The following is a 21,632-nucleotide window of genomic DNA, read 5'->3' as shown; positions in this document are numbered from 1 at the left end:
GGAAGTTTAATAATGTTTTGTATATCCAAAAAAACTTTAAATAATTTTTTAATCTAAAGAAATTTTAAAAACATTTTTAATACCCATCTTTCAAATGAAAACTAGGATTACTTGATTATTTTTAGTTTCTTTCATTTATTTTTGGTTCTTTATTTCTTTGTGGAAAGAGAATATGTGGCAGTTATTTATTTATGCTAACGTTGTTCTTTTATCTAACATTTACGTGTTTTATTTCTTCAAAGTTGTGTCAAACTGACATGACAAAAGTATTTAATGAATGTGAAAAAGCTTCTTTGTTTGTTGACAGGATATCAAGTTGAATTTATTTTTGTTTTTTTAGAATTAGAGTAATAGTAAAGCAACATTATGATCGTGTCCATCGTCATCATGAAGTAAAAAACGAAATGGAAAGTTTAATTTCACAGTGAGTTATATATATATACACAAATAAAACCGTGGATAAGATGTCCACCTACGAAACACCACCACCTGATTTGGCGACACAGTTTCGAAGAATTTTATCCATACACAAAGAACGTAGAAGCCCTGTTGTAAGTTTTCTTTTCTTCAATTTGCTTCTCTTCGTGTAGTTTACTTGAAATTATTTGTGGCTATTACGGCTATTTTTCCAAAACTATGCAGCTCTTTAGTTTGACTCGCTGAATAATTTTTTCTATAGTGTGAAATCTTTCAAGTTATGAACATGAGTCCTATCATATGACTTTCATGATAAAATAATATCAAATGACCTTTATGATAATAAAATTGACTTCTATAGTCACTTACTAAACTGATTTGTGATCTGTTTTGGTTTTAAGGGTAATTTTCATTTTGCAGGGTTTAAAATACTTTGAAATATACCTAAAAAAGGGACAGAAAAATGCTGTCAGATTTCAGTTCTTTCAATCATCATCATCATTCTCGGCTTAACGTCCGTTTTCCATGCTAGCATGGGTTGGACGGGGTATATTAATGACCCTCTTCCAATCTGATTTAGACTGTGTTAGATCTAAACTCAACTTCCTCTGTATCAAGTCTGTCCCCCTCCATTCTTTCCAAGTGTCCCAGTCAATTCAATCTTCTTATCTGGAGAACATCTTTATTTCTACGGATACTTAGCCTGCTTCTTAGCTCATCTGAACTCTTTCTGTCTCTCAGACTGGCGTTACACATCTACCTAACCATTCTCATATCATTCCTTTCTAAACGGTCAAGATCCTCCTGCTTCACTGCCCATGTCTCACTACCATACAACATAACACTTCTTACACAGGCTTTATACAACCTACCTTTTAACTCAATTGACAAGGCTCTGCTCTCTCCTCTTTCCTGCATCTCCACAAGGCCACTTTCCAACTACAAGGTCACACTTGGCTGCAATGCAACTAATCATGACTTTAGACTTTGCTGTGTTCACCCTTAGCCCTTTCTCTTCTAGTCCTTTCTTCCACTTCTCAAACTTTTCAACTAATTCTTCCATTGACTCTGCTATGAGAAGCAAATCATCTGCATACAATAACTCCCATGGACAGAATTAGAGAAAGCTTTTGATAGAGTGCAACTTAAAGTTGTTTGGTGGGCTATGAGAAAATTAAGTGTGGATGAGTGGATACGAAGGTACAGTCTATGTACAGCAATATTTGCTCAAATTTTTTGGTAACACGTCAGCAATTGCTAAGTCTTCACACTAGTTAGAAAGGCTGACCATTCATAACCACTTTTGTTGTAACTAGTTTTATTTGCCGTATCCTAACTGACCCAAACAAAATGTAATCAACCATAAAAATTGTACTTCAGAAAAAATGATTAATGAATTTTACCAAACTTTACCAAAGAATGGCCTTTGTACTTCACTTTTTCCTATTTTTTATAACTTGGAAATGCATGGGCAGACTCTTTTTCCTTCTAACTTGATCATAAAAATCTGCTCATCAAGCAATCCAAATTCTTCTTCATAACTCGAATAACTGCAAACGAGTAATTACATAAGGGTGGTTTAAATGTTTTGTTTGCTATCAGTTTATTAATTGTAGGATATTGTTATAAGTTATAAGTGAAGATGAGCAAAATGTATTTTGGATATGTTTTAATTTTATTTTAAATAAGTTTTTAATAAGATTTAAAGTTAAACTATAATGTGAATGTGTTTGTGTTTAAAAATGTTTGACATACAATCTCAAGAAATTTTAATATTGACATTTAAAATAAATAGCCGCTGATAAATGTTGATTGAGTTTTCAATGATTTTAGAACACATTTTGTTCATTTTCTGGTTTAGAGAAGAAAAAGGAAATGTTTTAATCTACCAGCTTTTATTCAAAAAAAAACTTTGCAAAAAATGTTTTAGTATTCACTTATCTTTGTTTAAGGAATATAAAGATAAACACACTTGAATCACAAATTTAATTTGTATAACGCACCTAAAATTTTTTTGGTTATATATTTAAACCACAAATAAACCACAGTGGAACCTAAGCTTTAATAGGCTAGTTTACAGGATAATGTCAAATTTTTAAATCATCTTGGTCGAGAAAAAATGAGCCCATCCTCCCATCCTCCATAAAAACATACAGAAAAACCATGATTATGTTTGCAGTAAAAATAGGCAGGCAGAGCTGTTCCATTTTTTATATTTCAATTTTATATTTCAATCATTAGTATTTCTGGTTTAGTTATGAGTTTTTTTTTAATTAAGATTATTTTGTCCATCAATGGTAGAGCAGATATCTGTACGATTTGTTTGTAAAGAATAAAGAATTTCGACAAAAGGAAATTATCAACACATTTTCTTTCACAAAAGTTGAAGTACACTTTGTCATAGCTTTTTGATATAGCTTCGTATGTATTACGTCTTCGTATTACGTTGTATGTAATTAATTCAAGCCTAGTACAGGCCTGTAAGGGGCAAGCGATTGCTCTCGCTCGTGCAAAGGCACGCCCAATTCTAAGAAATGAGATAATAGATGAACCAATAATTGCTTCCCCAGTTCTACAAGAAAAATTAGCTAGCTGAGCAATGATGAAGGAAGAGAAAAAAACAACTTAATGGGTTCTTATTATGGACCACCACCCATGTGTGCAGGAGCTTATGAACTGTCTCCTGCCCATTTAAACTTTTTTAAGAACATATTTTTAGTTACACTCGTTATTATGTCGACGATTTCACGTAAAAAAGTTGAAGCTGCAAAACACTTTTTTCATTTTTTGTTTCTTTGTTTTGTACTCTGTATTTATTTGAAACTAAAGTTGTGTTATGTTGCGTAAAAAGTACATTAAAAGCGAGTCAACATAAGTACACCAGACATTTCTTCAACTTATTTCAGCTGAGATAAAGGTTGTTAACCCTATTATCCCTTGGGGGGGGCAAAGTGCGTGCCGCAATTTTAATTGAGCAGATCCTTTTTGTGCATGGCATTGAATGTTGAAATTTTGTGACTTTTCCTAGCTTTTATTATTGATTAAAAGAAATTTGTAATAAATTTTCCTCCATTTTTGAACACATTGTCTGTGCTTCTTAGATTTTTTTTTCAGCAAGTCAATATAAAACAGTTTTGATGCATTGTTTTGTTCTAAAATAGTTTTATATATGCTAATGAATGTTTTTGTGTTACCAAGGATACTTACCACAACATGTATATAATGCAGACCAGAATTTTTTTATTATCAGGACCAGAAAATTTTATTTTTCAAAAAATCTATATCACATCATTTCTAATTCCTATGATGTGATCAATTTTTTTTTTTTACCTGGTATGAGTTCGTACTAAGACATTCTACAATTGTGCCAAGTTTCATCACTTAAGCTGAGCTATAATAGGGTTAAACCTTCAGCCTTGGGACTTTAGCACTTAAATCTTGCCCTGACTTTATTTTTTCGAAATTTTTCGTAATTTTTGTATATTAGGATCGCTCGCGCAAACAAAGTTATTAAAGCTTGGAGCATGCAATTTATTGCGCAACTCCTTTTTTCTTATTGATAGGCCTGCTAGTATCAAAAACTCTGCCTAGATGAATTACCAATGTTGACAAATGTGTATTGAACTTTCCTGATTTTGTTACATGCACACACATTCTTGTAGGGTAAAAAGTAGGACCATATAGGGTAAGATGGCTATTATTGAAATTCATAATTATGTTTTTATAATTAGATATTTTGGAAGAACAAAAGGTATGGAAATTAATTATTTTAAACTCAATTCTTAATTCTTTTTAAAAAAAGTTCCACCAATTTTAAGTGAACATTCGTTTTTAATAAATAAATTTAGTTGACTTCTGTTATCTGTTGTGTACATTTTCATACCTACAGGAATGAGTGAGCCATGTCCACTGTTCTCATTGCAAAATGAAAACATTACATCACATGAAAAGGGTTTTATACTTAAAAGTTAGCCTTCATCTTTTCCATCACCCCTTTTACTTTGGTATATAACAATTTTTTTTCTGTTCAGGAAAAAAAGAGTTGATCTATAATGTTTGGAGCTGATAGTGTTCGAGTATTTCTACAATACGAATTGAAATGATTTTGTCAATATTATAGACATATACTTTCTTATTGCCATGTACGTTTACTTACTATGATGAATTTCAATTTAACCAATACTGTCATTTTTGTTTATTATGTCAATGATATTCCAACTTAGGTATAAGTTTTCACAAAAATAAGTCAAATTAAATTCCCATCACGTTTTATTAATTTAACCATCTACAAAATTAAGTTCCTTCAAATCACCCTGTCGTGAAATTAAATTCTCACAAAATATTTCAAATTCGGGCATCCATGAAGATTAAAGTGATCATCATCATCATCATCATTCTCGGCTTAACGTCCGTTTTCCATGCTAGCATGGGTTGGACGGGGTATATTAATGACCCTCTTCCAATCTGATCTAGACTGTGTTAGATCTAAACTCAACTTCCTCTCTATCAAGTCTGTCCTTATAACCTCCTGCCAAGTCTTTCTCGGTCTGCCTCTGGGCTTTGCCCCAGGAACTATCAAGTCTCTACACTTTCTTACCCAATTATCCTCCTCCATTCTTTCCAAGTGCCCCAGCCAATTCAATCTTCTTATCTGGATAACATCTTTAATTCTACGGAGACTAAGCCTGCTTCTTAGCTCATCTGAACTCTTTCTGTCTCTCAGACTGGCATTACACATCCACCTAACCATTCTCATATCATTCCTTTCTAAACGGTCAAGATCTTCCTGCTTCACTGCCCATGTCTCACTACCGTACAACATAACACTTCTTACACAGGCCTCATACAACCTACCTTTTACCTCAATTGACAGGACTCTGCTAGTCAATAAAGGAAGTAACTCTCTAAACCTTTTTCAAGCAGAACCTATCCTGCAAGTAACACTTATTCCAACACCCCCTTCACTGCCCAACATATCACCTAAGTAACAGAAGTTCTTAACTATCTCTAACGAGCCACTGTTGTACATCATTAAAGCTGGAAATACTTCATTCTCTATAATCTCACCTTTGCAACGCTTGCATACAAACTGTATGTCAGCTCTTAACCTTCCACTAATACTACTGCACTTCTTATGTACCCAATGCTTGCAAGTCTGACAAAAAATTGAGTTACTACCAACCCCTTTCCTGCAAACTCCACAAGGCCACTTTCCAACTACAAGGTCACACTTGGCTGCAATGCTACTTATCATGACTTTAGACTTTGCTGTGTTTACCTTCAGCCCTTTCTCTTCTAGTCCTTTCTTCCACTTCTCAAACTTTTCAACTAATTCTTCCATCGGCTCTGCTATGAGAACCAAATTATCTGCATACAATAACTCCCATGGACAACCTGTTCTGAACTCCATCGACAGCGCTTCTAAGACTAGAATAAACAACAAAGGACTAAGTACAGAACCCTGATGTACACCAACATTTACACTAAATTCATCACTAAGTGAATCGTTAATCCTGACACGACTTCTAGCATTGCTGTACATAGACTGAACCATCGTAACTAGCCACTCTTCCACACCTAATTTTCTCATAGCCCACCAAATAACTTTACGTGGCACTCTATCAAAAGCTTTCTCTAAATCTACAAAGGCAAAATAGAGATTCTTTCTCTTTCCTAAATACTTTTTCTGAAGCTGTCTGAGTAAAAATATTGCATCTGTAGTGCCACGCCCTGGAACAAAACCAAATTGCATCTTATCTATATCAATTCTTTCTCTAAGTAACTTATCAATCACTCTTTCAATAACTTTCATTACTTGATCAACCAACTTCAAACCTCTATAGTTACCCCTTTCTAATGCATCACCCTTGCCCTTGAAACAGTTCACTATTACACTCGACTGCCACTCACTCGGAATAGCACCATCCTTTATAATCTGGTTAGCAAGACTTGTAATAAGCTCAACTCCAATATATCCAGATGCTTTTACCATCTCTGCAACAATACCTGATACTCCTGCAGCCTTGCCAATCTTCAATTTCCTAATAGCCTCCACTACCCATTCTGTCTTGATCTGCATAGCTGGCCCTTCTACGACATCATCATCAGACAAATTATTCTCGTCCCATTCAAACTCAGTGTTAAGCAACCTCTGATAATGATTCTTCCAAGCTACCCTTTTCTCCTCCTCTGTGCTAGCTAAAACACCTTCATCATTACGTATACACTTCTCACCTACAATATCTTGATTAGTCTTGATGTTATCATTAATTTTTGTGTCTTAATCAAAAAATATGCACAGACAAGTCAGCTACTATAAATGAAGCAGAAATTGGATTCACGCTTACTAATACAGCTTTTTGTCAAACAATAGTTTCTCTGAGAAAACATTTTTTGCCACCTGCTCCTATCTACAAAATTATTGGCTGCAATTTTTTTAACAAGTTATCAAGTTAAATACCTCAGACATTCGTTCTATTACTTCAGTTTTCCAGATTCAAGGTGTTGTTGTTGTTTTTAAGATTTATAAAGTTTTTTAAGTTGTCCATTATAGCTGCACCTGTATTTGTTTAAAGTTACAAAATGTAATTTTGTGGTTTATTTTAAAAAGTTCCTGGTTGGTTATTAAACACAATTCTAGAGTTTGTTTTTTATTTTTTGTTGGTTTTAACCTGATTTTAGTGACGTTTAATCTGTGCATAGAGATTTGTGATTTCTTTTGCTGATATCTTCAGTAGCAAAAGATTTCAAATCTTTTATAAAATTTTTATTTATCTTAGTGTTGGTCAATTTTAATTAATGTTGAATATCAACCTTCTATTTTTGGTATAAACTTCTGTGTTTGTATGCAACAGTTCTAAATCATTGTCAAGTGTTTGCGGAGATTAAATACGTCTTTATCTAGGATGTCGACATTATCTATGGCCATTTACGCGAAATACAAGCTATTTCACAATTACCTGAGTCATCTGTTCGGCAAATGGCAGAGAATGCTCGTTATCAGATCCATGAATCAAATGAAACCATGTATATGTAAGTTGTTTTTTTTTGTTGTTCCAATAGACACAACAAAAAGATTGTTACATTAGGTGTTTAAAGGAAATAGCATGTAAATTCTTGGTTATAAGCTACTGCAGTGAAATAATTAGTTTATGTGAGATTTCTGCCCAATAGATTCAAGATTTATTTTTTAATTCAACAAACTCATTTCAACTTGATCAATTGAAACAGAGATCCTAATAATTTGGTGTTGTTGGAAAAATAAATCAAAGAAGAAAAGAATATTCAGTTTAAAAATAATACCCCCTTTTAGTGTGGACTTTGCACGCCCTTATTATATGCCTGCCCTAAGTTGATGTGTTCCCTTTTACCCCAGTATTGACATCTAGACAGGTCTAGTAGGCCTGTTGTTTTTAAATTCAACGAGGCCACACAAAACATTATAGTCATATGTTTACAATTAAGCAAATGCAGCCTATGAACAGCCAGGTTGTAAAATAGAATATGATGTAAATGTATTTCCTGAGTATTAATTTGACTTTTCTTATATTGTTATGTATGGAATAAAAACCTAAAAATACAAAACACATGTTTTCCATTTTTTTTATTTGCCCAAAATATTGTTGTGTAATTAATGTAAAGTATTTTCATGTTATAATGGGTTGCGAAAAAGTTGTAAAAATTGCAACAATGGATTCACTAAAATTATACAGTTAAGGTATGGTGGAGGGGATATAATTTTGTCTTAATTTTCATGAGACCAGTTAAATACATGGAGAACAGATAGTCAGTGATTTCACTAACAGTAAAAATTTTAAGTACCTTAGCTTTGTACCTTAGCAACTAAATTCAAATCAGAGTTTTTCAATAAAAAAGAGTGAAATTTTAGTAAAGCGGTGTGATAAACGATTTTTTTTTACAACCCTGAATCTGGTTTAGTATAAGCCTGCTAAACATTTTTTTGCTTTAAATGAGTTGCTATAACTTGAAAAACCATGCCTAACGTTTTATATGTGAAAGTGGTACTCCATTTAAAAAACAATTAGCTTTATTTTCAAAATTTATATTTTTCAATTCATTGCCAGCTATTGCAATGTTGCAGTGATGAAAATTGATGCAGATAACAGTGAAGCTAAAAATCAAAGTCAATAGTGCAAAATAGATGTGTGAACTACAAGCGAGTATAAACTTTTCTCCCAAAAACAGTACAAAACTTGACTTGGATCTTGCGTATTTGTGGAACTGTATTTACTTCATTTAATACTTAAAGAAGAAACAAAAAGCATTTGAGAAAAATGAGTGGCAAGTTTAAAGTTTTTAAATTTGACAAGAGTTTGACTGTACAGTAATATTTAACTTCATAGAATATTAAAACTTGGATGCTAATAAAGGCAGTTGTACTTAGTATATAAACTCGAAAAATTTGCATGTGTCTATAAATTTTGATGCTGAATTCAAATATGTTGGTCATTTTTGTTAAAATTGATTATAAAATTTCAAACATGTTAACCTGGTTCCGAGAAGATAAGCTAACTTTGTGGCAAGTTTAACAATTTGAAGGATTTTTAATAATAAACAAAATTTGATGTCCTTGCTAATGTCCTAATGTTAAATCTAGTGGATTGAATTTGATTTTTTGACCAATATCATATTTCGCTATAATTTTCTTATTGTTAAAACTCTTGCGGTGTAAATATGACACAAAAATTATGTTGTTGCTATGTAATAAAATAAAATTTTTATTAATCAGTTTTTGTAGCATGTGCTGTGTGAATAACATTGTCGGTTTTAATTAGCTAATTAAGTGAAATTACAACTGGCGATGTATAGCAACATTTTTTCTACTTCACTCCTTCCTTTCATTTTGACAAACTTAATAAGTACTTTGTAATATGCTTTCAATGTGTCATTATTATTTTGATTCTTGAAAAAATATGAAAAAAAGATTTGTACCTTAGTACTGCTAATTGCTGGTAATTTAGTAACATTTATTATTGTTCTGAAGTCTTTAAGCAAAAAAAACTATGGCATATCAATTGAATTGTTAGTTGCGTGAGCACATCACACAAAACTGACACAGGGTTATGAATCAGTGGATCAGTTATTTTAATGAACATCATTAATTTTTTTTTAATTACTGATATTAATGTTAATTAGCATGTCATTTTTTAAAATTTTTATGTTTATGTTTACGTTCATAGACAGCTGGCTACTTTGTGTTTTGGTAAACTTTTTTCTTGCATTTTTTAATGATTATTAAATATATTTCCTTATTTTTATATTTTCTTTAATAATAAAAGTTTGCTGTGCATGTTTTAGGTAACAATCTACATCTTTCTTATTTTTCTATAATATCAATTTTGTGTGCACATATTTTGTTACATATTTCAAATAGTACATATTTTGTTGTCCGCCATTGTAGAGCCATTACAGTGGTAGTAATATACTTAGAAAATATTATCCAAACACAAATAAATTGAACTAAAAAAGATTGTAAATTTTTGCTTATGCTGAAGTTGAACTGGAAGGCAGTTATGATAAAAATTAGGTCTTGTTGCTAGTGAACATAATTTGATATTGATTATTTAGTATTTTAGGGTTACCATTTTTGAAAAAAACCCTTTAAATACTTAGTGATATATCATTAAAAGGAACCAAGTTTCATTACATTCTGTTTGGTAGTTTTGCTATGTTACCACTAAGAACAATATCAACAACTTCACTTTGCTTTCTAAATATAACCGATTCACTAAAAGAAGACTAAAAGAATTCATTAGCATAGTATTTGAATTTGTCAACATTTTGATAATATGAGCTAAAAAAAACTGAAATTTTAGTCTTCATACCAATTCATCAAGGGCATGCAACCAAATTTTATTTTTTTCCATTTGGGCAAACTACTATATCTGCTTGCTTTGTAACTCCCACAGCCTGAAAATATTAAGAGAGTTAATAAATACTGAGCAATAGATAATATGGTAGTTTGTAAGGTTTCTTGTGGTTTTGATTTTAGTATTTAAAGTAAAGTAAGCAAAGGTCTCTAGTTTGTATTCATTCAACCGCATGATCCTGCAAAGTCATTTTACTTTGAAAAAAGAATTAGTCTTTGTCACCAATGATTTGAAAATTTTGAAATGTCAACAACTAGAGATGAAGAGTAAAACTGTAGAAACTCACATGATTATATACATACGTAAAGTTTCCTGGATACACAAATGCGATTAAAAGTATGAACTCGTAAATTCGATCATTAGCCCGGTACCCTGAAACAAACATTTGCAAATAGTATTTTTCTCACATCATTCGTAGAATGGTTTTATATTAATTTTTGTAATTCAAAATGACAGCAATTTAGTTGTGATAGCTAAAAAGACCCACCCATATTTCAAATCTGTATATTTACTGAACAACTGGTACAAAAAACAAACAAAACCAATGATACGAGTTGAATTCATGATATATCAGTTGCAGTTAAAAATATATTTGGATATGGAATGAGTCCCTTGTAAAATATATACGAAAACAACTAAAGTGACTTTCCTGAATTCAGTTGTTCATTTTTTGGTAAAATTATTAAAAAATAATAAACACCAGGAAAAATTAAGATAAAAATATGCTAGTGTTAGAGTTAAAGAGTTATTAGCTGAGGTATTGGTTTAATTTTAACACATCGAACAGAAAAGCTTAAGTAGAGCACTCATTTAGAGCAAACAGAATTATTTGGAAAGAAAAAACAATTTTGTTAAGTAGGAAAACTTTTTTCCTCAAAAGATAACATTGGAGTTGCATCAGATTCGCATCAGATTTTATGAAGAGACACTTCATAAAACTATAATGGTAGCAAAATTAAAAATTTTCCGAAGTGACTCATATACGTTTTTATTATATTGAAATTCACAACTTTCAAAATAGGCGCTCGGAGGATTATTTTGACATTGCATTTCTTTTAAAAACGTATTTTCATTTTTTAAGGGGTGGTCTTATTTTACTTTAATCCTTATAAACAAGTCACACCTCACCACTTTGAATTCGCTATGATGCATAAAAATTTTCAATTAATCATACGTAAATTAAACACTTTCTTAGTTTATAATATCAAAATTTAATAATATTACAACCTATTACATATATTTGATACAGCATGCAGTTGTAAATGCAATGTTTTTAAATTGTGAAAGTGTTATGCACATTCCAATTAAAAAAAATTGTCTTTAAATTAGTAGCATAAGAACATAACATTACATAATTTCCTTAAATAAATTGTTTTTGTTTTTATTACGTCTAGGGAAGGAGATTTAGCTACATGTTGGTATATTTTGTTGTCTGGTTCTGTTTATCTCGAAGGATGTATGTACTTGCCAGGTAGCAGGTGAGTAGTCTTTTTTTAACGTTTCACACTCTTGTTGTTATATAACTTAAACTAGTTGTTAGCCTGTGGAAAATTCCACAAAAGTTTTCCAGTCGTAAAAATTTCCAGCATCATTTTCGTGCATTTTTGCTTGCCTGTTGATATGAACTTATGGAATTGACTTAGACAGGGGTTAACACTATGATTATAAATGTGATTATAATGGCGTTTTCAATTACAAAAACTCGCGTGTTTTGAACTGGCTCACAGATAGCAAGTATTATAATAATATGTTCCTATGTCCTAAGCCTGCTCTGAACATTAACAAGTTCAAAATGCGAGCGTCTCGCAGCCTATATATATAAATTACTTATGAGGCAGATCTTAATAATTTGTCAACACATGTTTTTACCAGGTTTATTCGATCACAATTGGATTATTTGGATTATTACTAAGGCTTGAGTTTTTTTTGAAAAGTTCTGTAAAATCTTTGTAATGTAATTTATCTCCACATATTTTTATTATTCTTTTTCATCAGCTTTGGAAAGCAAACAAAGTCTGGTAGAAGGGCATCAGATTGTCTCATTCTTGAAAGATCAGAAATGATTGTGGTAAGAGCAATTTTATTAGCTGTTTTAAGTACTGCTGTTCATTTGAACTGAAAAATGCAACAAATTCGAAATTATATAATTCTTTTTAGTTCTTGTTAATTCTTTAATAATTGTTTTTGTTGCTAAACATTTGTTACAACCATTGCATTGCTATGAAACAAAAACTGATCAGCTTTGATGTTATACTGTGAAAAACAAAGCCAGATATAAGGAACGTTAATAAAAAAGCCTAAACACGAAGCTGCAAAAATCTTGTTGTGTTTTTTTAATCCATTTTCAAAAAATTACTTGATTAAATGATGTAATTTGATAATCTTTAGTTTAAAGATCTTTAATATGCAATACTTCGGTTCTGTAAGCATAGATCATGTGTAAAAGTAAAAATTAAAATTAAAGTAACTGCCCATTTTTTTTAACATGATTATTCAAAACTAAACCTGATATACATTTATGTTTTTGATTTTAACAGTGGAAACTTGTAATGTATTTTTTAAAACTCTGAACACGTTGTGTACTTGATTAGTTTTATTAGCATTAATTATCCAATATGCAATGTGTGAATAAAAGAGAACGAACTTAGATATCAGTTCAAAAAATTATATCACTAGATTTTGCCATCTTATACGTTTTGTGGCTGTTTGCATTATTTTGATTCTAAACAATCGTGATAAATTTTCGTTTTCAGGCACATTTTAAAGCAAATTTTAAAAAATTGGAATAATTAAATTTTAGTTTTTTCTTATTTTGTTCATTTATTATTTATATTCTTGTTCATAAATAGAAAAGAAAAAAATTTATTAGTGAATAATTAATTGGGAGCTATTATTATGACTGAATCCCCACTGTTAATGTATACTTTGGTCTCCTCATTAATTATTTATAAAATGGTGGGTTATCTAGTAAATATTGGAGGGTTTGATCAGGCGAGAATCGTGTTGTGGAATGCATGAATTACTTACGTGTATGATCGTATCCAACGACATTGTACAATGTTTTCTATTTTTCTAACAAAAAAGATAGAATCGTGTCCAGTCTTCTATACATCAAGATTTAAATTTTTCACAAGCAACAATATCGAATGGTTTAGATAATGTTGCTAGGGGCATATATAGTTCAACATAAAGCACAAAACAAAAAGGTAGATTATGCATTGTGTAGTTAACATATTCAAAACACTGCACTCTGCCAACCAATGAAATTTTATTACTAGAAAATTTTTAATTATTTTCTTGATTCTTGAGTTTGGTACCTGCAAACATTTTTTTATTATATTATTTTATTATTATTTTTACTTTGCAATAAAAATTAGCTTCTAGTTATTTAGCCAAACAAAGCTGAATTTGGTACCTGTAATTGTTTGCTGTGTTTTTTTAAAATAAATTTCTTGGAAGCTGTAACACTTGCAAAATTAAATGGATGTTGCAAGATTTTTACTGTATTCAGTGTGAACTTTTTTAGCTATATCTGAAAATAAAATTCTAAAAAAAACTTTTTACACCTTGTTATCACTAGTATCTGCAAGATTCACAACATGTATCAACATTGATTCCAGAATCCAAGTTGTTTAAATTGATTGTTTTCAAAGTTCATTAATATTGTTAGAATTTTACCAGTAGCCTTTGCCAGGATAAGATCCTCTCTCGGTTCAAAAATATTGATTTTCCCTTTTCCTGTAAAGTGGCCAAGTTTAGCCATCAAGAGGATAGTTTTGCAGCAAAGACAACACAATCATAGGTGTAAAACAACGTATCAGACAAATGTGGCATGTTTGTCTACTTCTTGGAACAGTAAAGTATCCTTGTATCGACCCCCAAATATAGATGGTCTTAGAAAGATATTCTGAGGTCCCCTAATAAATACTTTTTACTGTCATTTGTGTTTTTAAAATTTGAGGTGCAATGCTTAGAAACTAGTTATTACTGATGTTAAAACGAACCGTGCAATATTAAAAAAGTTTGATCTATGTATCTTATGATAAAATATTGTTATTCATAAAGGGTTGATGTTTATTGTGAATCTACAGACACGTATATTGATGTATTTATACAGACATTTTATTCTTTTAGATTGACTACCCAAATGACAATGTTGTATCTGTCAAACAGCGTTCATATTCAAGTGATAACTTGGACGAATTGATTTCATACGGCTCTGTTCAAAAGCAATATCAAGACCGAAGTAGCGAAGAGGTATGTTTTGTAGCGGACTGATCATACAATCTATATACTTTGTTATTTTTTTACACCTGGATGTAAAAACCAACCAACTATTTTTGTTGTTTAGCTTATCTTGTACTTGTTTGTCCCACATAAGACTTTTTCTGAGAAAGCATTTCAAGTGTTTCAGGCATGTTTTTGGATGTACTGCATTCGCCAACATCCTATAAAAACTGGTGTTTGTTACGTGCTATCAATGACTTGTCTAAATCATTCTGCGTTCTGTCCTAATAATCATCCATGGTTTTTTGAAAAAAGTTTAGGTATAAACATTAATAAGGCATTGATTTTTACTATTCTTCTCTGCACATAAAATCAGCTAAAAAAGTGGGTCTGTATTTCTCCCATAACTGATCAAATTTGCCTGATGCCATGCTTATCTTATATTAGAACTGATATTTTTATGGAAATAATAATTTGACTTTGATAAAAAGTTAATTTATTTGATGGTTGACTATAAATTTATTTTCTTTAAACAGGAGTTGCCTCATCAGTTACGTCAAATGAAAGACATGCTGCAAAAAAGCGAGCCCTATCTTGATCAGATGGGTAGGCAAGACAAACATGACACAAATAAGAAAAATATGTACAACGCACGTAATAGCAAAGGAGGAAGTTCGTTAGATGATTTCGACTTGGATTTATCTGGTTTAAAGGAGACAGTGGGTAGGTTGATATTTTCTCCATCAATTTTTAGAATACCTTTTTTGGTTGTGTTAACCATGGTATAAAGCAGAAAACAGGATGTTAGTAAGAGCAAAGAGAAACCACTGTTTTGTATGCTTCACTGTCAAGTATTTAAAGTATCAAAAGTCAAACCTGGTCCACCACAAAAATAATTTAAAGTAGTATCCCAACTCTGAAATTGTTTTTTGACATGTTCAGCAAATATTGTCATGGTGCTAATATGATAATCATCAGAGGGAAAATTTTCTTTTTTAAATACTGTAAATTACATCTAGTAACTTTTTTGTTTCTTTTTTTTTTATTATGACAAGATAATACACAGAAATGTTGTGGTCTAATTCTTTTCATTGTTATCATGCCAGTCATTCATTTTTTTTGTTTTAACTTTTTTATTTGTTTTTGTTTAAGAGCAGGAACTAATTTTGTTGCCTTAGGTGTATCAACTACTTAAAGAAATAATAAAATTCAACTCCTGTGATATTTTTATTGTTTGTAACAAATCATGTAGTTAAATTGAAATAATTTCATTAGCTAAGAACTAGGTTTCCTTAGCTATTGTATTCTACTTTTTAGAGACTTTTTTTTAAAACACAGGGACTGCTTTGTTATAAATTAAAGTACAGCCAATGTCATGGGCATATTATGAACATTGTTATTGTTGCTGCCAATTTATTTTGCATTTTATTCAATGAAATTAACAGCCAACCGTTTTGTGATAAACACAATAAATTGTTTTGAGTAGATACTTTTATGAATTTAAATAACTGTTTAATTATTATTATTGCAGTTTGTATCACAAAACTCATAACACCTTGTCACTCAGTTGAAAAGACCCTAGTTAAATTAATGCATGATAAACATTACCTCCAGCCTAAAAATTATATTTATTTATTTGATAGTTGTTATACTCTTTATGATTTCATCTTAGGACTTTAGATGATAAATGAAAGTAAATAAATGAATGGCCAACACAATACTTTACTCCTCACTCCTGCATAAAACATGGTTTCAAGGTTTTTTAAAAGATAAATAAACCTTAATGAGCGCATCTTTAAACATTAAATGTTTATGTTAAATAATTCTCTAATAAATCAATACACAGTCAATGCAAAACTTTTCCTTGTCTTCTGCATAAAAAAATAAGTTTTTTAAAACCCATATAAATCTTACATAATCTTATCGTAGACATCAGATGTTTAAATGCTTACACAACTTACTATGGTTGCTTTAATTGACATTTTAATCCTGTTTAACATTCAGTTTTAACCACAAACTCTTAAAATTATGAAGTAGTTTTTTTATACTCAAGTGTGTTAAAGCAAGAATGAAAACTCTTTGCGTGCGTGTACAACAAACATTGTGAAGTTTTGAAAATTATTTTTAAATAGACAAAAATAAAATTGGTATAAGCATTCATGAGACATTGCAGAAATAACAAACTGGTGTATGTATCTGTCAAAAAAGGGTTATGTTTATATGTCTTTGTTTATGACAAGAACAAGTTTACGGTGGAGAAGAACAAAATGATAATATTTTTTTTTGTTATCAAAGACGCTGACAAAAATAACTAATAGAGGAAAAAAAATCGATTGATGCTGTTTTTTTCAAATATATCATTGTTGTAAACAAACGTTGTAAATAATTGAGATGGATGATGTGAAAAAACCATCATTACGAAGATTCAAATCACAATCTTTTCGACGTGCAGCAAACTTAAACACTCGAGCAGTGAAACGGATTAAAAGTTTATCCTCATTTGATGCTGCAAATACAGGACTGCATAATATATATCCTTCCTTAATTAACCTTCAAGTTAAAGTTTTAAAAACATTACATTTGCGACAAGCTAGAAGTGTGTTTAATGTTTATTCTAATGAATCCAGTACGTTTCATGGTGTATTCCTACAACTTTATATTTGTTTTACAAGTGGTTTTAATTCTTTGTCATTGTCATTGGTTGTTGTTTTTGTTGGTGTTGTTTTTAGCTGTTTAATGAATTTTGTAATAGTTTCATTGAAAATGAACTATTACAAATTTTATTCATAAACAAGTTCTTACTGATTGATCAGTTTGCATTTTACTTCATGTATTCTGCAATCAGATTGCTCTTCTCTTTCTTAGTGTAGGACCTCTTACGTTCGTGTATGGCCCAAAGTTTTTAGCTATTCGTTGTATTGGAGAACTAACATAGATAACGCCAAATATATAATTTTTTTTTTAGTTGATTTGGACTCAGAAGATGATGATGAGATTGAACCAAGTGAGGTAAGAACTGCTGTCTTATAATACAAATAACTTTATGTTATCAATCAGTTAAATCTGAACACGAATTGATAAAAAAAATTTTGGTGGGAATAAGGATTTCTTCAGGTCATTTATAATTTTTTTTGTAAACAAATGATTTATAAAGTGTTTCACATTGGTTTCGTTTAGTCTGCCGTTGTCCGGGATATTGTTAGGGATTGTTTGGAAAAGGAACCGTCTGGAAGAACTGAAAATGATATAAGTAAGTTAGTTAGTTTTCACCCAAACCAAACAAGTAGTTACGGGTAAATTTCTCTGCAATTTTTCTTAGGCTAAACACTAGCATAAATGTTAAAAATTGTTTTTTTTATTATAGTTCATGCATTTATGTATGCTCTTTATAGAAAACACGCACTTTGCGCCAGCTCTCTAAGTTGCAAACCGTTTTTTTCCGAGGACTGTTTGTTTTGTGTTTTGTTAAGTCTTGTTTTCTTAAGTAAGGAACAATCCTTGGAATTAAAACTTACATTTTCATCACATTTTTCATTTGTAGACATATTGATGGATTTCATGCAACATTTACCAGTGAGTAATCTTCTTTATTTGTACTATTGGTCATTTTTTCCCCTTAAATTGATTGAGTTATAAGAAGCAATCCTAAATAGTGTATTTTGTTGTCAAAAATGATTATAGTGTTATTGTTTTTTACGTATAGGCTTTTAGCAAATTAACACACAACATTAAAGTGGAGATGTGTAAAGTAATGGTATTTGCAGTTGTTGATAAGGCAGGAGCTGTTGTTATGTCTGATGGAGAGGAGGTAAGCTGTGTGTTTCTATACCAGTTCTTTACATGTTTTGTGCTATAGTGTCTATGATTAAGCCAAAGCATAGAATTCAAGGTGACTTTGAACATGATGACTGCAGTTTATAATGTTCCCCAATTTTTATGCACAACACAGAAAATTTAAAACATTTGAAATCATCATCCTCGGCTTAAAGTCTGTTTTCCATGCTAACATGTGTTGGATGGGGTATATTAATGACCCTCTTCCAATCTGATCTAGACTGTGTTAGATCTAAACTCAACTTCCTTTGTATCAAGTCTGTCCTTATAACCTGCCAAGTCTTTCTCGGTCTGCCTCTGGGCTTTGCCCCAGGAACTATCAAGTCTCTACACTTTCTTACCCAGTTATCCCCCTCCATTCTTTCCAAGTGCCCCAGTCAATTCAATCTTCTTATCTGGATAACATCTTTAATTCTACGGATACTTAGCCTGCTTCTTAGCTCATCTGAACTCTTTCTGTCTCTCAGACTGGCGTTACACATCCACCTAACCATTCTCATATCATTCCTTTCTAAACGGTCAAGATCTTCCTGCTTCACTGCCCATGTCTCATACAACTTACCTTTTAACTCAATTGACAAGACTCTGCTAGTCAACAAAGGAAGTAAATCTCTGAACTTTTTCCAGGCAGAACCTATCCTACAAGCAAAAACATTTGTTAAGTTACCCTTGTGACTAATTCAAATTCTCCTAAAATCTCCCAATTTTTTCTATAGCTTTTCCCCTTGAAAAAATCTCCTAAAAAAAGCTAAAATCCTCCTCAATATCATAAAAAAGTTACTTGCAAAATGAGTGGAAACCCTGGGGAAGGAAGGTGTAGTGGCATTGGTAGAAGGATTTTAAGAAAGAAGTGAGAATAGGACAATTTGAGCGATCATCTAGAAATATGAGAACACAAGCTCTCTCCACACTATGCTGATAAAAATGTAGAAAAAAAATTATTCTTTGCAGATGGATTCATGGTCTGTCATTTTGAACGGTTCAGTGGAAATTGTATTTGAAGACCAGTCAACACAAACGCTGCATCTTGGTGACCCATTTGGAGTGGAAACAACACCTGAAACAATGTTTCACAAAGGAACAATGAAAACACGCGTAGATGACTGCCAGGTAACAAGACTGCCTAATTAGACATACTAGAAGTGTGTTTTTTAGCAACTATAACATGCATTATTGCAAATGTCTTCGTAAATATGCTACAATGAACTGCATAGTAATGATCTGTTTTTTTTTTAGTTTGTATGTATTGCACAAAATGACTACTGGCGAATCTTTTCACAAGGAGAAGCCAGTTGTCATACAGTTGAAGAAGAAGGCGAGGTAGTCATGGTTACAGAACACCGTGTCACTGATGGTGGCAGTAGGCAGGGACAAGTTGTTATCAAGGTAGGTTTTGTGAACTGACTAAAAATATTTTAATTCACTGTTTGGGTTCTGACTTAAGCAATGATGAAAATATTAAAAACCAGGACTGTATGTGAACGTCATAAAAAGTAATTGTACGATGGTGATAATTAAAAATCAAAACACATTCACTATCATTTCTTTTTCTGTATTTTGATGGACCAACCTAATCATGGAATTTTATCTCCATCTATTTTAGGGAACACCAGACAGACTACTGGATCATTTGATGGAAGATCATTCAGTTATCGATCCAACTTATGTTGAAGACTTTCTCCTCACTTTCGTTGTGTTCTTCAACAAGCCTCATGATATTGCATCCAAGTTATTAAAATGGTTCGAACGACCTCAACTAAAGGACAAGGTGGGCAATTACTTTTTATTGGTATAAAAAGTTGAAAGATGTCCATCGGAAAACTTATAGGGTGTGAATTTTAGTAATTGAAGACTACAAATAGAAATTGAGTTTGCAGATCCTGTCTTCATTTTATGGGTTTGGCTGTATACACTCTGCAAATTATCTATATTATGATAACTGCCATGCGTTTAAAGTCGTGGATCTTCCCACTGGCTTAAAACTAGTCTCTTACTATCAATACTATTGTTTTTTGTATGTGTGTTCAAAGTTGCTTCAAAGCTGCTTAAGCTGCATAAAATAGCATACAATGTGAGAACCGCGGATCTTTCCAGGGGCTAATAACTAGTAAACATAATTAAAATTTGGTCACCTGACTCACAAAAATGGTAGTATTGTTATCGACTTAAAATCAATTAAGATATTGTATGTGTCAACAATTTTTTTTTCTGTTTGTTTTTTAAGGCGATAATTTTTTTTTTAATTATTATAATCTTTTTTTTCTTTTTTTTTCAAACAGGTCACCAGAGTCATGTTGTTGTGGGTAAATAACCATTTCTCAGACTTTGAAGGCGATGGTTTCATGGAGGCTTCCATGGAACGATTTGAATATTTACTTGAAGCGCGAAAGATGGTGGGACAGTTACGGTTATTAAATATGGCATGTTCAGCCAAATCAAAACCACGAATTATTACGTTGCAACGGCCGTCCAAAGAAAGTAGACTTGATTTCTCCATATGCGGAGGAAAAGATAGAGGTTTTGCGATTTTTATATCCAAAGTTGATTACGACTCCAGAGCATCGGACCTCGGTTTAAAACGAGGTGACCAAGTACTAGAGGTCAACGGACAATCATTTGAAAATATTACAGGACCTAAAGCGATAGACGTTCTAATGTCACACGCCCATCTATGTTTAATTGTTAAAACGAACACGATTGGCTTTAAAGAAGTCATACAGCCAAGTGTACGAAAAAGTCGCAGCAACAATAGTTTGGATGACAGCCACAAGTCTTCTGGTCGGTTATCACTTAATGAATTGTTGCCAGGCAAGAAGAGTGGTGGTATCAGTAGAAGCGCGTCTGACGTCAATTATAATAAAGGAAAAAAGGGTTTAGAAGTCCCAGTAAGTAGTATTATATTGATATTTGCAATTGCAGTTTTTTAATTATTTCTTCATACCTGATGGCAATGAAAGTTTAAATTTAATTGTCTTGTATAATCCATTATGTGTGTATTTCAATGACGTCTATAATCTCTTTTCACCTTCTTTCTCTTTGATATAAAAATTCAGAGTATGCTTTTTTTCAGCACGACACATCAACACATTCGTCAATATCTGGCAGCTTGACGCTACCCAGAAATAGCAAGCTGCGGAAAGCAATCTTAAAACTAACTCATTTACCTAGGTCGTCGTAAGTTTTGTTTTGTCTTGTTTATTTCTGGGTTTATTTTCAATATTCCTTCCTTCGTAACGAAGATAGTACGAGAAAAGATGTTGTCTC

At 31.7% G+C, this 21,632-nt stretch overlaps 1 protein-coding gene across 2 annotated transcripts in view; it reads left to right on the top strand.

The window, feature by feature from the left end:
* Positions 1-319: 319 nt before the first annotated feature.
* LOC130629136 (rap guanine nucleotide exchange factor 6-like) overlaps positions 320-21,632 on the top strand; it is a 32,006-nt gene continuing 10,693 nt past the window's right edge. For both annotated transcript variants that reach the window (XM_057442243.1, XM_057442242.1), the window contains exons 1-15: positions 320-551; positions 7,322-7,449; positions 11,702-11,785; positions 12,303-12,375; positions 14,442-14,564; positions 15,071-15,257; positions 17,500-17,543; positions 17,712-17,784; positions 18,076-18,107; positions 18,238-18,342; positions 19,320-19,478; positions 19,605-19,754; positions 19,972-20,136; positions 20,648-21,253; positions 21,439-21,542. In XM_057442243.1, the coding sequence (XP_057298226.1) occupies positions 465-551; positions 7,322-7,449; positions 11,702-11,785; positions 12,303-12,375; positions 14,442-14,564; positions 15,071-15,257; positions 17,500-17,543; positions 17,712-17,784; positions 18,076-18,107; positions 18,238-18,342; positions 19,320-19,478; positions 19,605-19,754; positions 19,972-20,136; positions 20,648-21,253; positions 21,439-21,542 (2,120 nt within the window). In that variant the 5' untranslated portion in view covers positions 320-464. The remainder of the gene's footprint in view (positions 552-7,321; positions 7,450-11,701; positions 11,786-12,302; positions 12,376-14,441; positions 14,565-15,070; positions 15,258-17,499; positions 17,544-17,711; positions 17,785-18,075; positions 18,108-18,237; positions 18,343-19,319; positions 19,479-19,604; positions 19,755-19,971; positions 20,137-20,647; positions 21,254-21,438; positions 21,543-21,632) is intronic.

Source organism: Hydractinia symbiolongicarpus, chromosome 15 (genome assembly GCF_029227915.1).
Source record: "Hydractinia symbiolongicarpus strain clone_291-10 chromosome 15, HSymV2.1, whole genome shotgun sequence".
NCBI classification, from domain to species: domain Eukaryota; kingdom Metazoa; phylum Cnidaria; class Hydrozoa; order Anthoathecata; family Hydractiniidae; genus Hydractinia; species Hydractinia symbiolongicarpus.
Note: the sequence above shows the minus strand (reverse complement) of the source record. Positions and strands in the feature narration are given on the sequence as shown.